This window comes from Centropristis striata, chromosome 17 (assembly GCF_030273125.1).
Source record: "Centropristis striata isolate RG_2023a ecotype Rhode Island chromosome 17, C.striata_1.0, whole genome shotgun sequence".
In the NCBI taxonomy this organism is placed as follows: domain Eukaryota; kingdom Metazoa; phylum Chordata; class Actinopteri; order Perciformes; family Serranidae; genus Centropristis; species Centropristis striata.
This window is the reverse complement of record NC_081533.1, coordinates 31,323,833-31,339,043: the sequence shown is the minus strand read 5'-3', so window position 1 is coordinate 31,339,043 and position 15,211 is coordinate 31,323,833. Positions and strand designations below refer to the sequence as shown.

Below are 15,211 nucleotides of genomic sequence, written 5' to 3'. Positions count from 1 at the left end.
ATTAAATGAAAACTTTTTAACAGCCACATAGAGAAAGCTGTGATTTACTTCTGTATGTGTTGTTTGATAACCGGCAGCAGGCTGAAAACATCCAGCAATCCACAATAACATTATTATTAATAATAATAATAATAATAATAATAATAATAATAATATGTGTGTGTTGTCTCCTCCAGCAGAGGGCCTCGTCTCTCACATCCACACATGATGTAACAACACTTAGAAATGGTCAAGAATTTATTTAAAACTAGCAAAACAAAACAACAAACTAACAAACACAACAATAACATGACAAAATAACCTCACAGAAACATTAGATAGAAACAATTATAAAAAGGAACAAAACAAATGAACAGGATCCTTCAATAACTCAGATAATAACTCTGACAGCAACAGTGAAGAGTTTCACTCCATTAAAACAGAAATAATAATAATAATAATATATGTTTTTGTTTTGTCATTTTAATGAACATTTTGAGTTGAACATTGTTTAAAGACGAGCTAACACACTTACACACAGAGAAGACTAAGTCCTGATAAGCCTATCAAAGCTGCCTGTGTGTGTGTGTGTCTGTGTGTGTGTGTGTGTGTGTATTAGTGTGTGTGCTGACTCAGAAGGATCAGATGGATTAATCCTCTCCTTCTCTCTTTCTCTCTCTCTCTCTCTCTCTCTCTCTCTCTCTCTCTCTCTCTCTCTCCTGTCAATTCTTTTTATGTCAGGTTTTTTTATTCTCTGACAGCTTCCTGCCACAGGTGGACGGAGTATTTACATCAAGTACTGCAGTAAAAGTACTAACACCACACTGTAAAAACACTCTGTCTCAGTTAAAGATCTGAATTGAAAATGTTCCTTCAGTAAAAAGTTGTGAAAAGTTGTTCTGACTCGACAGTAACAAGTCTGTGACCTGCACAGTTTCCCCTAAAATAAAGTATGAAGAGTACGAGATTGAACAATATAAACATCTTTCTCTGTCTAATGGTGCAATTTAAGATAAGATAAGATAAGATATTCCTTCTATTTCTACTCTATTTCAACTGTAGAGTCTGTCTATATTGTAATAGTTTTCCTAATTTTTATATTTCTTCTTTATTAAATTGTTAATAATATTCCTTGTTTAGATGCAAAACACTTCAGCTGCTGTAACACTGAACATCTCTCCGTTGTGGGACTAATGAAGGAATATCTGATCTTGTCTTATTTTATAGTAAAAACTGTGTTCCTGATCAAATTGTCCATTTGGTCAATAAAGTCTTTAACCTCACACAGCAGCTGGATTCTCATGAAATCATGAGAGTTGCAGGGTGATGCGTTCAAGACGAACTTGGAACTTCTGATCAATCAGAAGTTTTATTTCCAGCAACAAATTTCTGTGCAAATTTATTAGATTCTCATGATGCGCACAAAAGTTTTTTAAGCTGTCTTAAAGTGTTTTTGTCTTTTTATAAAAATAGTTAATGCTCTAAACAGGAGATGGAAACTTTTTCTGAAAAAGTTCTGAAACATTTAATCAGTTTAGTTTCCTCTGACTTGAAAGAACAATTAGAAGTTGCCCAGTTGAATCTATATCCTGAAGACTTAATTTTATTCATTATTATGTGTGAGGACACAAAGAGGCGACTATCAGCTCAAAACAATAATTGCGGCTCCTAAAGAAGTTAGCATTCATGCTGCAACAGCTTCAACAGCTTCAGAAGATCAGAGAACAGGCTGAAGTGGGTTCTGCTCAGACTGTGATTGGCAGATGGTTCATCCAATCACCTGCCAGGTATTTTTTGGAGGTGTCCGACCTTTTTCAAACAGTTTCCAGTGACAGAGTCAGGTATTCAAGTCTCCTGACTCTTAAAACTGTTCACACATGATCATTTCCTACATTAAGTATGGTGAATTGTAATGGGCCCAAACAGGGGTGTTTTGGAGCTTTCTACACATCGATTTCCCATATAATCTATAGGGAAATGTATCACTTTTTTTGTGATTTTTGCAAAAACAGCTTGGCGAATCTCTGAGAAAAGTCCTCGCTCAACATTCCTGGTTATTATTCACATTTTCGTGTATTTTTTTCTTATGTTTTGGCCTTGCTGCTCAACGAGCGGCAGAAAAACAGTAAATATGATCAGCTTCTCAAAGTTTGAGCTGAGCTGAATTCAAACATTCACATCAGGATAACAAGGTTGAAAGCAAGATTTGTTTTTCTAATAACTTGACCAGAATAATTCATCCACAATCAGATAATATAAATAGTTTAAAAAGATAATTTTGCTGAGAGGTTTCTGTCCTGGTGCTGGTCTGTTCTGTGTTCTGGTCTGTTCTGTGTTCTGGTCTGTTCTGTGTTCTCAGGTGAGCAGTGCAGAGGATCCTGAGTGCAGGTGAGACCTCGTATCATCCTCCTCTAATCTCTTTATCCTCGTCAGGGTGACAGACGAGACGCTGCCGCTCCCAACACTCCTTCACCTCTCCCATCCCTCCATTTCTCCTCTTTTCTCTGCAAACTTTTTACAGGATTTAACGTGGAGTCAGCTGTGTGTGTGTGTGTGTGCGTGGGCAAGCGTGTGTGTGTATGTGTGTGTGTTTTAGTAGGAGGGTACACTCCTCTGTTTCCATGGAGAGGAGTTTGACGGGCGGGTGGTGGATCTAGGCCACGAAAACCAGGCGACAGATTATCAGCTGACAGGTGAGTGAGGACATAAAGCATGAAGGGCAATTATTATGATTAATATATTCACAACGGACAGTCAACAGAAACAGTAGAAAGATAATTATCTGCTGCCACAGATGTGTCCAGTCAGATGTGTGAGAGGAAAGTCCTCTTAACAAACAGATGTTGTTTAGTTTTGGAGAACAAAACGCTTCAACCAGACTGACAACTGAGGATCTCTCGGAGTAACAGGAAAGTAATCAATCACTCAACGTATTTGACTTGTATTCTATTGAAATCTGCACGAAGACAACATATTTGATGTTTTACCTGATTTACTTCATTCCTTTTTGTAAATGTTACTAATTCTGAATTTTATGGCAGGAAATCATTTTTAAAAGTTGGGAGAGGAGTTACAAAAGACTGGTTAATTGATAAGATAATTGATTTTAAAAAAAGAAGAAAAAAGATCCTTTTCCAAAGGATGGAACGAGGTTCAGCACTTTGTGAAAACCTGTTACCAGTTTAAGAACAGCGTTTCTCAATGTTCAACTGCAGGAAGTTATGGATTTCACCCTCTACAATCCATAAAAGATTCAGAGAATCAGAGAAACCTCTGCACATAAGGAGCAGGACTGAAACAATCGGAGCATTAAACACCAACATGCTCGTTTAGAGACATCACCACATCAGGAAACACAGTTCAGCTGTGGTTCTACAAATGCAAGTTCAGACTCGACCAGAGAGAGAAAGAAGTCAAACGGCCGGTACAGGATGGCCTTCATCCTGTTTCTGTTTCACTCCCAACTGCAGACGCTTGGTCAGGACTCCTTTAACGTCCTTCTGACCATGCAGTGCCGCCTCTTATCAGCTATTTTTGTTGTTATCATTATATTTACCCAAACAAATGTACCTTTAGTTGTACCAGGCAATAAAATGAACAAGAAATTGAAGAAAACCAGGGTGGTCTATTGGGGATGGACAGATCCAACAAACACAAGAAACATGCTTTCTAGAAACACACAGCAACCCTTTTTTATAACATGTAGTTCTGTGTGAATTCACATGTGCTGAAGTCTATCTGATGACCCCTGAGCTCCGGATCAAGCAGCCGCATGTGATAAGTTGGGAGTGAGAATATGTTACACCAACTTGTCAAAAATATGTTCACTTCAGGCTCAAAACAACAAGATGGTGATGGTCGGCATCGTAACCGCCATTCAAAAACCAATGGGTGACGTCACAGTGGTTTACCTGGGGTCTGAAGTCTGCAGCTTGTGTTTTGGAGGTTACGCTGACTTTGTTAATAGAAGAAGATGACCATGACCCAGACTCTAACTCTTCACAGAAACCCGACCCCCCACCACACCTTCAACCATGAACATTTATCTTTGCTGTCTGATAATCTCTCTCTGTTTGAACAGGAAGTCAGAGGATATAATTCCTCCATGGCCAAAGTAGCTCCATTGGACCCGTCCCCCAGCTCCCGGATAACTCCGCCCACCATCGTTCTATCAGACATGGAGGAGGAGCCAGACGAAGTTCGGCAGGGGGGCAGGTGAGTGCTCATGGAAACAAGACAAAGGACAAAAAATGCAAAGCAAATAACGACTTTTGGAGCTTTTTGATCATTAAATCTAACCTGAAGAGTCCAGGGATCCCAGAGGAAGGGATGGGGGTCCTAGAAGACGTTCTAGGGTTCATTTAACTGATACAGAGATCTCAGAAAGAGTTTTATGGGTCCTTGAAGGGGTCCTGGGGTCCTTGAGGAAGATCTATGGGTCCTTATAGAGGTAGAGAAGGGTGGGGGTCCTTGAAGAGGTCCTAAAGTTGCTTTAAAGGGTCTATGGCTTCTCAACAAATATCTATGATTATTTGGTTCTTTACGGGTATATATGTTCTCAAGAAAGTTATAATGGTCCTTGAAAAGGTGTAGAGAGGTTTAAGAGAATCTGGAGTCTTTTAAAGGATCAAGATATCTCAGAGAAAGGTCTAAGGGTCACAGAAGAGGTTCGGGGGTCCTCTCAAGGATCCAGTGGTCTTTGAAGAAGAGATTTGGGACCTTGAAGATGATCTCAATGTTCATTATGATTTCAGAGGAGGTTCCTTGAGGTTTGAGAAGTTTGTGAAGTATTTATTTCAAGAACCTAAGACTCATTGAGAACGTTATATGGGTCTGTGAAGATGTTTAGGGGGCCGTAAAATTTCTCAGTCGTCCTTGGCCATGATTAAGGGGTCCATGAGGAGGTCCTGTGGACTCTATGGATCCTTTAAAAGTTCCAAAAGACTAAGGATCCCAGAATAAGTTCTATAGGTCATTGAAGTTGTTATAAGGGTCCTTCAAAGGATCTAAGGTTCCTCAAAGAAGTTCCAGAGATCTCAGGGTGGGTCCTATGGGTTCTTCAGGAGGTTCTGTGGGTCCAAATCTTAGTGAAGAGTCTATGTGCTCTTGAGAAAGTGGGACACATCCTTTACAATGTTCTAAAGGTGCTTAATGAGGTCTCAGAACCCTTAAAAAAGTTTAATGGGGTTTGTGAAGGATTTCTGTGGATTCTCGGTATTTTAAAGGTTCCAAGAGATAGAGGATCACAGAGAAAGTTCTATGGGTCCTGGAAGAGGTTCTAGGGGTGCTTTCAAAGGTCATTAATGAGATTTATGTTAATGAGATGTTCTTTGGAATGCAGAGATGAAATATTGAGGACTTCTTGAATGAATTGTTTAAGGAGGTCAGTAAGGAGGTTTTGTGGTGTTTGATAAAGTTAACTGCAGTCAACAGTGAACCGTCCTGACTCCTGTTGTCTGATTCTGTGTTTCAGAGCCGATCAAAGAGCCGGACCAGGAATTCTGTTCAACGCCAACAACAGCAACAACAATGAAGAAGAGTAAGACAAACACCCAACTGTTTGTATTTATATCTACAAAAGAAATGCAATCAAATTGATTAAAAAACACATCATTTGAGCCAGGAGGAGCTGGTTGTCCATCGTAAAGCAGCGACCTCTAGTGGTCATTGTTATTGTGACAGACAAACAAACAAACAAACAAACAGGACTACATACAGAAACCCTCTTATTAACTTCTGATTGTAAAAACATACATGTAAAGAAGAAACTACACACGGGTGGTTTGTGTGATGTGTTTCCTGATATCTTGTAGAGAAGAAAAGAAGAAAAAGAAGAAGGAGAAGAAAGAGAAGAAGGAGATGAAGGAGAAGAAGCAGTAAGTAAACTTCTTAAACTTTCCATCCATTGACAAAACAAAGAGTTATTTCTTCTTCTTTTGTAATCATGAAATTTAGACTAACTCTCACTGACTACTCAGTCAGATCTCAACTCTTGTTTCACCTTCATTGCTCTGTCTAAATCATCTTTCCCATGTGTCTTTACTCTTCCCTGTCAGGAAGGAGAAGCAGGAGAAAAGGGAGAGGAAGGAGAAGAAGAAGAAGGAGAAAGAGGAGAAGGAAAAGGAGAAAGAAGCAAAAGAGAAAGAAAAAGAGAAGGAGAAGAAGGCCAAAGAAGAGGCGTAGGTTTGCTTTATCGGAGGCTTTGTTTGATTTAATATGGAGTTTATGTCACAATAAAAAACAATAATTTATTATCATCATGTGTATGTATCCAGTGCGAAGGAGATCACAGTGATTGACCCGGCAGGTAATACCTACTACCACTGGCTGGCTGTTATCACCATCCCCGTAATGTACAACTGGACCCTGATCATAGCCAGGTAACACACACACACACACACACACACACACACACACATCTAAGAATATCCTACATCCTTGTTTGAACTAAATCTGGCCTTACGCCATTATCTAAATTAAGTTTGGCTGTGGTGCCAGGCTTTTCAGGTCAAAGGGTCCAGTGGTGATGTCAGTAGATAACTTGGTTTGAGTCCTTACAATGTCAGTTAACGACTAGTTCTGGTCCCCAAAATGTCAGTGGCTGTTAAATTTCCCAGTGGCCTTTGGGCATGTTTAAGGAAGAGGTCCTGTGGATTCTAGGGATACTTCAAGGTTCCAAGAAACTAAGAATCCCAGAATAAGTTCTATAGGTCACTGAAGTTGTTATACGGGTGCTTTAAAGGATCTAAGGTTCCTCAAGGAAGTTCCAGATCTCAGGGGAAGGCCTATGTGTTCTTAAGAAAGTGGTACACGTTCTTTAAAAAATTCTAAAGGTTCTTTATGGGGTGTCCCTTGATCCCTTGATGAAGTTTAATGGAGTTTGTGAAGGATTTCTGTGGATTCTCGAGGTATAAAAATGTCAGTTGTCTACCAGCTTAGGGTTCCATGTCAGTGGGCAGGTAGATGTGGTCCCAAAAACATCACTTGTGCCCAGTTTGGGCCCCCACCGTTTTAAAACTGTAATGGGTTTGTTTGGTTTGGGTTTCCAACAATGTCATTGGGCTACCAAGTCTTTTGTCCCCACAAGGTCAACAAGCTGCCAGTTTTGGTCCCCACTTTGTCAGTTGTCAGCTGTGTTAGTGCCACCAGTATCACTTGTCTTCCCTATAATATCAGCTGCTACTAGGCTTGGGTCCCCTCAGTGTCAGTAGACAGATAGTATTCTTCAAACTTTATTTATTGGCTGCAGTAATGTCATATGGCACTGATAATGTCAGTGGGCAAAACGTTTTGGTTCCCACAAATGCTGAAACCAAAGAGACGTTTTTGGACTGGAGGACCTTTTTTATAGCTTTAAGAACCTCCCTTTTCAAGGACTACAAATTATTGAAGTTGTTAGAGCGCTGTTTCGTGGACCTTTTTTAACTCCTATTTCAGAGTAGGTAGTCTCTCAGCACAAAAAGAACCTAAAGTCACAGTCTAAGTCTTTGATCCGGAGACAATGACAGTGTAAGTTGATTGGTAGCACCGGAAAAACCTGTCAGCTGTGTAAAAAAACGAACAACACAAAACGACAGCTCCTAATGAAAAACAGTTTAGAAATCACGGACAGACGAAAAGTGCCACTTCAGTGTTCTTTGGTCCCAGCTATGTGTGAGGGCTGCCAGGTTTAGGTCCAAACAACACCAGCTTTTAGTCCACATGACGTCAGATGGCGAACAGACGAGTCTCCAGGATATTAGTAACTCACTTTCATCGACAGAAAAGGAGACTTGGTGTACCTAACTCTGTGTACCATGTGTGTGTTTCAGGGCGTGTTTCGAGGAGCTGCAGTCAGACTATTTGATGCAATGGTTCCTTGTGGACTTGTTCAGTGACGCGATCTACATCGCCGACATGATCTTCAGAACAAGGACCGGTGCGAACACACACTCAGACACACACCAACAGATTGTTTGCTGTGCACACTGATGCATTAACGTTTGATCTTACACACACATACATACACGTGAAGCCTAGTTTGTTGCCGTGTGTGCAGGTTACCTGGAGCAGGGTCTGCTGGTGAAGGACGAGCAGAAGCTGCGAGATCGTTACATGAAGAGCTTCCAGTTCAAGCTGGACCTGGTCTCCATGGTTCCCACAGACATGCTGTACCTCGTCTTTGGCACGAAGTACCCCGAAATCCGCCTCAACAAGCTGTTTAGGTTCAACAGGTGCCACAAAATATTTCTACTCTGGTGAAACAAGTACTGGATCAGTTGCACCTTATAAACTGTCATTAAATGTATTATTTCCACTTCAGACACTGATCAAAATGGGGCATTTTAACTGGTTAAGGTGACTACATATGAAAAATAACACTTTATTCACAGTTCTTGCATTTGATAGTCCTGCTGTTTGCAGCTCTAATTGGCAGGTACATGATTGGCCACCGCAGTGTGTTGTTTGGTAGTGTTACTTAAATGTTGATCCTGTTCTAACTTTTGTGCAACCATAAATGCAAATCCCACTGTAAAATGAGTGGCATGACCGGCGCTGTCGTCTCACAGCAAAAAGTTCTGGGTTCATATTGGACTCTGGGTCATTCTGTGCGGAGTTTGCATGTTCTCCCTGTGTCAGTGAGATTTCTCTCCCGATCCTCTGGCTTCCTCCCACAGTCCAAAGACATGCAGCGTTGACTTAACTCTAAATTAGGTTTGGCTCCAGCCCCTGCAACCCGAATCTGGATAATCAGTGAATGAACGAATATAATTTGAAACAGGCTTAAATAAAAGCAGTGATATATTGTTTGATATTTGCTTTCAAAGTTTGATTAAGACTTTTGTCTTTGTTTCAGGATGCTGGAGTTCTTCCAGAGGACGGAGACCAGGACGAATTACCCCAACGCCCTCCGTATCTCCAACCTCGTCATGTACATCGTCATCATCATCCACTGGAACGCCTGCCTCTACTACTCCTTCTCCAAGGCTATCGGTAGGCTCGCTGTTTGAATCCTCTGGTCGTCTGATCTGTGGTCGTCATTTTGAAGCCTCTGAAACTTTGTCTTGTCCCACCCCCGTCCAGGTTTTGGTGCGGACAGGTTTGTCTATCCTGACCCATCAGATCCGGAGTTTGGTCGCCTGATCAGAAAGTACGCCTACAGTATGTACTGGTCCACGCTGACGCTCACCACCATTGGAGAGACTCCCCCCCCCCAGGAAAACTCAGAATACATCTTTGTCGTCGCTGACTTCCTGGTGGGTGTGGCTTATAGTGGTCAGTGGTCTACCTGGATTTGGTCACCATAGTGTACACTGTGGTGCTATACCAGTGTTAGCGATGCTACCAGGTTTGGGTCCCCCCAGTGTCAGTGGTCTACCAGGCTTGGTTTCCACTATGTCAGTGATGTTCCAGATTTGGTTTCCCCCACGTCAGTGGTCTACCAGGTTTAGGTCCCCCCATGTCAGTGATGTTCCAGGCTTGGGTACCCCAATGTCAGTGGTCTACAAGGTTTGGGTCCACCCAATGTCAGTGGTCTGTCAGGTTTGAGTCCCCCCCAATGTCAGTGGTGTACCAAGATTTGGTCACTATAGGGTACACTGTGGTAGTATACCACTGTTAGTTATGTTCCAGGTTTGGGTCCCCCGTATGTCAGTGGTCTACCACGTTTGGGTCCCCCAATGACAGTGGAGTATTATTGAAGTACTGTTCTCTTCTCCTCCAGGTGGGTGTGTTGATCTTTGCCACCATCGTCGGTAACGTTGGTTCGATGATCACCAACATGAACGCTGCCAGAGCAAGCTTCCAGGCTCGCATCGACGCCATCAAACAATACATGAGCTTCCGTAAGGTCAGTCAGAGGACCAGTAGCTATTTAATGTTTCTGTCAATGTCATGCTCACAGTTTGCATAAACTCCTGCACCTCTCTACCCCTCCAGGTGACTAAGGACCTCGAGAAGCGAGTGATCAAATGGTTTGACTTCCTGTGGACCAATAAGAAAGCAGTGGATGAGAGGGAGGTGTTGAAGTTCCTGCCTGACAAATTGAGAGCCGAGATCGCCATCAACGTCCACCTGGACACCCTGAAGAAGGTCTGCACACACTCAACATCACTCCTCATTAATCCATTAAGGCCTAAAACGCCTGGAAAAAATGCCTGTAAAACCTATGGGCGATTTTAAAATAACCCCCTAAAACCTGAAGTTTTTATGGAAATTCAACAGAAGTGTCAACGCCTACTAAATAATAAATTTTTCAGCCTCTGTAGCAGATACAGTAGAAATGAAATTCAAAAAGTATTTGAGAGCTTATGCCTGATCTGAGCTCCCTCTGCTATAGTTGTCTTCTGCCATGATTTCAGTTCTGGAAAAGTCCCATGTTGCATAGCGACACTCCCACATGTATTCTGATGCATTTCATTGGCCAAGAGACAGAAAATAGGTGGAAAAAACTACAAATACTACAAAATGACGTATCCACTTTCCCGGCATTAATGGTAGAATAATGCAACAGCGTTCCCGGTTTTAATGGTAGAACTGCGGTAATGCTTTCCCGGCTGAAATGGGTTAAGAAAACAACTTGTATTTACAGAAGGTTTTTTTTTTGTGTGGTGCTGCAGGTTCGGATCTTTGCGGACTGCGAGGCCGGTCTGCTGGTGGAGCTGGTGCTGAAGCTGCAGCCTCAGGTCTACAGTCCAGGAGACTACATCTGTAAGAAGGGCGACATTGGCAGAGAGATGTACATCATCAAGGAGGGGAAACTGGCGGTGGTCGCTGACGACGGCATCAAGCAGTTTGTCGTCCTGAGCGACGGAAGCTACTTCGGAGAGATCAGCATCCTGGCCATTAAAGGTAAACTGTGGTCATGCAGAGTTTCAAACTAAAGTTTTTCCCTTGTGCAGAATATGTTTCTCAGCTCAGCGGTTCATTAAGGAACGCTGCATAAAGACGCTTCGGTCGTCTCCTGACTCAGTGTTGGACGCTGTGTCTCTTCTTCCTCCTGCTGTGCCACAGTGAGGCCTTAAGGACCTTTAAGAACAATACATACATCAAAACTTAAGGAACTGAAAGTCTTAAAAAAATAAATTATGCAATATTAATAACAATAAATAAATAAAAACTGAAGTCCAGCAGGGGGGGCAGGTGAGTGCTCATGGAAACAAGACAAAGGCCAAAAGATGCAAAGCAAATCAAGACTTGTGAAGCTTTTTAACCCTTAACTTTGTCCAGGGATCCCATAAGAAGGGATGGGGTCCTTGAAAAGGTTCTCTTAAATGATACAGAGATCTCAGAAAGAGTTCTATGGGTCCTTTAAATGATCCAGTGCTCCTTGAGGAAGATGTATGGGTCCTAATAGATGTAGAGAAGGGTGGTGGCCTTGAAGAGATCCTAAAGTTGCTTTAAAGGGTCTATGGCTTCTCAACTAAGATCTATGATTCTTTGGTTCTTTAAGAAGAAAGAGTCTTTAAGGATCAAGATATCTCAGAGAAAGTTCTAAGGGTCCCAGAAGAGGTTCTGGGGTTCTCTAAAGGATCCAGTGGTCCTTGAGGAATATAGAAAGATATGGGCCCTTGAAGATGTACTCAAGGTTCCTTATGGAGTTTCAGGGTCCCTTGAAGAGGTTTTAGGAGTTTGTGAATTATTTCTATGGATTCTAGGGGTCCAAGACTCCTTGAGAATGTTATATGGGTCTATGAAGATGTTTTAGGGGAGCTGTAAGATTTCCTAGTGGTCCTTTGGCATGAGGAGGTCCTGTGGATTCTAGGGATCCTTTAAAGGTTCCATGAGACGAAGGATCTCAGAGTAAGTTCTATATGTCCTTGAAGCGGTTAAATATGCAGAAAGCAGATCAGTGAATTATCTTTATTTTATTGAACAGGAAGTAAGGCAGGAAACAGGAGGACGGCAAACATCAGGAGCATCGGGTACTCGGACCTCTTCTGTCTGTCCAAAGACGACCTGATGCAGGCGCTGACCGAGTACCCGGACGCCAAGGCCCTGCTGGAGGAGAAGGGGAGGCAGATCCTGATGAAGGACGGGCTGCTGGACCTGGAGGTACGCTCACACGTCTAATTTTAATCAGACATTATCAACATGAAGTTGAGGCTGTTGTGCCAGACTTTCAGGTCAAAGGTGCCCATGGTCAGTAGATAACTTGGCTTAGTCCTTACAATATCAATAAACTACCAGTTTGGGCCATTTTAAATGCTCTACTAGGTTTGGTAGGTTTGTCAGTGGGCTATCAGGTCTTTTGTCCCCACAAGGTCAACATGCTGCTTGTTCTGGTCCCCACTATGTCAGTTGTCAGCTGTGTTCGTGTCAACAGTATCACTTGTCTTCTCTGTAATGTCAGCTGCTACCAGGCTTGGGCTTCTTAACAGAAATGGGAAGCTATGAATGACTCGGCTGAGACCAACAGCTATGTGACAAAAATTCAGCGAAATATTGACTGAATTGCAGGATGTTTACACAGACCTGAGAGGAGCGGACGATAGAGGTTTGAGTAAAGGTCGTAAAAACGTAGCTAGTTCAATGTGTATAGCATGTGGAGGCCCCATTGTTTCCCTAATATTGGTAACACTTGTGGGCACTTGGAAATTGTGTAGGTTATATATAGATTCAATTTGTATGATTTATTTGACTATAACTGCGATTCTGCACAAAGGGGCATTTGAGTTCTTCATACTTTTAGCCATTGTTGTGATGATTACATAGAGGTGCAGGACTTACAGGGGAAAAGAAGAAAAAAGAAAGAAAAAAAAGAGGCCACAGTGAGTAAAATGGAGTAGTTCTTTGGACTATGCCATTTTTGAACTTTTTGAAAATTTTTATTTTTTCCTAAATACTTGTTATGTTTTGCATTTGTTGTAATAAACATACCTCAATGTCAGTAGACAGATAGTTTTGGCTGCAGTAATGTCATTTGGCATTGATAATAATGTCAGTGGGAAATGATAATAATGTCAGCAGTCACACGTTTTGGTTCCAACAAATACTGAAGCAGCAGGAGGCGTTCATAGTTCTAAGAACCTCCATTTTCAAAAACTATGAATTATTGTTATTATTATAATGTTGTTTTATTGATTTTAAACTCCTATTTCAGAGTAGGTACTGTCTCAGCACAAAAAGAACCTAAAGTCACAGTCTAAGTGTTTGGTGTTTGGTCCAAAGACAAAGCGTAAGTTGATTGGTAGCACCAGCAAAACTCATCAGCTGTGTAAAAATAATAGACAGTGCCCGACAGTAACGCCCGTGTCCGTCCTGCAGGTGGCGGCGCAGGGCCCCGACCCCAAAGAGATCGAGGAGAAGGTGGACCGGATGACGAGCATGCTGGATGCCCTCCAGACGCGCTACGCCCGCCTGCTGGCCGAGCACGACGCCACGCACAGCAAGCTGAAGCACCGCGTGACCCGGCTGGAGAAGAAGCTGACGCCGGCCCCAGGCGACGCCCCGCCCCCGCCCACGCCTGAGAAACACCTGGAGGAGGAGAAGAAGTAGGAGGAGGAACAGCAGGAGGACTGGGATGGTTTTATATCACAGCCTAGAGAGTCATGGAACCGAATTGAAAGAATGGTTATGATTATATTTTAATTGTTAAATAATAAGCACAACTTCCGTTCACCTGGATAGTTTTATGTCACTGCATGTTTCTGGTAAAAACATAAATCTATGTAACAAACACATTTAATTGTGCTTGACGTTTATCCTTTCGTCTCGCTTCACCTGCTTTAAACCAGTAGAGGTCAAAGGTCCCTGTAGCTTGATGCTCTACAAAGACAATGTTTGCCTTTTCCTGTATGTCAAGTCAATTTTATTTATTATGTGTAATCATGTATTTTCTGCCAGGGCCCGTCCGGCCAATCACATCACTGCTTTGTGTAAGAAGTCGTTAAAGCTAATTAGAGGAAACTAATGAAATTGAATGAATTGTGGAAACACTGCGCTGAAATAAAGATATTTTATAAGGAAACACAGAGATGCCTCTTTTATTCTATTTTATTCAATTAAGTACAAATATTGAGGTACTTCACTTTCTATTTCTACTCCAGCACACCTCAGAGTTCAATATTCTACCTGTTACTTAATACCTTTGTAAATTCAGACTATCTAATCAATAGTTACATAGATTAGTTAGAATGATAATAATTATAATAGATTAACAATTCTTATGAACAATACAAAATATAATCAGGAATTGAAATATAATCATGTATACAGTGGTGGAATGCAACTTAGTACATTTCCTCAATTACTTTCTGCATTTTGTACTTTTACTTTTAATATTTTAATCCAATAATATGATACATATTATACTGAAATGGGCCGTTCTGCATGAGTACATTTATTTTTGTATATTTTGATGTCAATACTTTCATACTTTCACTGCAGTAATATTTTGCATGCAGAGTATTTGTAACAGAGTGTCAGTAGTATTAATACTTGTACTCTAAATAAAATGATGTAGTTTTTTATTTTTATTTATTCAATATTGACTTAATCCGCCTTCCATCGGCGCCATCTGCTGGATTTAAACTGAAATTTCAACTTTCTTAATAAAATAGACTAAAAATAGACTGCTGCTGCTCAATTTCTACAGAAATCTTAAAATTATATAAAAATATGAATAAATATAAATATATATTTAAAAATTAAAATGAAATAAATACATTATTTGTATTTGATTATTTAATATTGACTATATAAAAAAAATGTTTTAAAGATAAATCAATCAGTAAAACAATATAAGAAAATGAATATTTTTTATTTATGAATTGCATTCCATTGGCTCCATCTAAATTAATGATTTGAATTGAATTTAAAAAATTTTATTATATTAAAAAATATAATAAAATAAAGAAAGAAAAGTTAAATCAGTAAATCAATAATGTAAATCAATATGTTTATTATTTGTTAGTTAGTTAGTTAGTTAGTTTATTCAATATTGACTTGAAATGCATTCCATCGCCTCATCCATAGAAATCTATAAATAATACTAAAAAAATAACAAAATAAAGATTATTAAATTAAAATTAATCAATAAATCAAAAAAATATTTTTTTCTATTTATTGATTTGTTAGTCATTTATTTTGTTTGTTTATTTATTTATTTATTCAATATTGACTTGAATTGCATTCTATCGCCTCATCTATAGATATCTATAAATACTATTTAAAGATATAACAAAATAAATATGAATGAATAAAAAAATCAAAAATTATTATTTATTTAATTATTTATTTATTCAATATTGAC

At 40.4% G+C, this 15,211-nt stretch overlaps 1 protein-coding gene across 1 annotated transcript; it reads left to right on the top strand.

The window, feature by feature from the left end:
- The first annotated feature begins 1,742 nt into the window (after window positions 1–1,742).
- On the top strand, window positions 1,743–13,931 carry cnga1b (cyclic nucleotide gated channel subunit alpha 1b). The gene is made up of 16 exons (XM_059354468.1): window positions 1,743–1,766; window positions 2,339–2,367; window positions 3,450–3,456; window positions 4,061–4,194; window positions 5,453–5,518; window positions 6,036–6,158; window positions 6,255–6,359; window positions 7,791–7,897; window positions 8,018–8,192; window positions 8,816–8,952; window positions 9,043–9,215; window positions 9,683–9,808; window positions 9,898–10,050; window positions 10,578–10,809; window positions 11,837–12,012; window positions 13,225–13,931. Exons 1-16 carry the CDS (start codon window positions 1,743–1,745, stop codon window positions 13,453–13,455), a joined length of 1,998 nt encoding a protein of 665 aa, XP_059210451.1. The 3' UTR covers window positions 13,456–13,931.
- The last annotated feature ends 1,280 nt before the right edge of the window (window positions 13,932–15,211 follow it).

Coding starts and splice junctions, on each gene's coding strand:
- cnga1b (XM_059354468.1), top strand. CDS start 1,743: ATGGTTCATCCAATCACCTGCCAG. Junction 7,898..8,017: donor GATCTTCAGAACAAGGACCG/GTGCGAACACAC, acceptor CCGTGTGTGCAG/GTTACCTGGAGCAGGGTCTG. Junction 8,193..8,815: donor AAGCTGTTTAGGTTCAACAG/GTGCCACAAAAT, acceptor TCTTTGTTTCAG/GATGCTGGAGTTCTTCCAGA.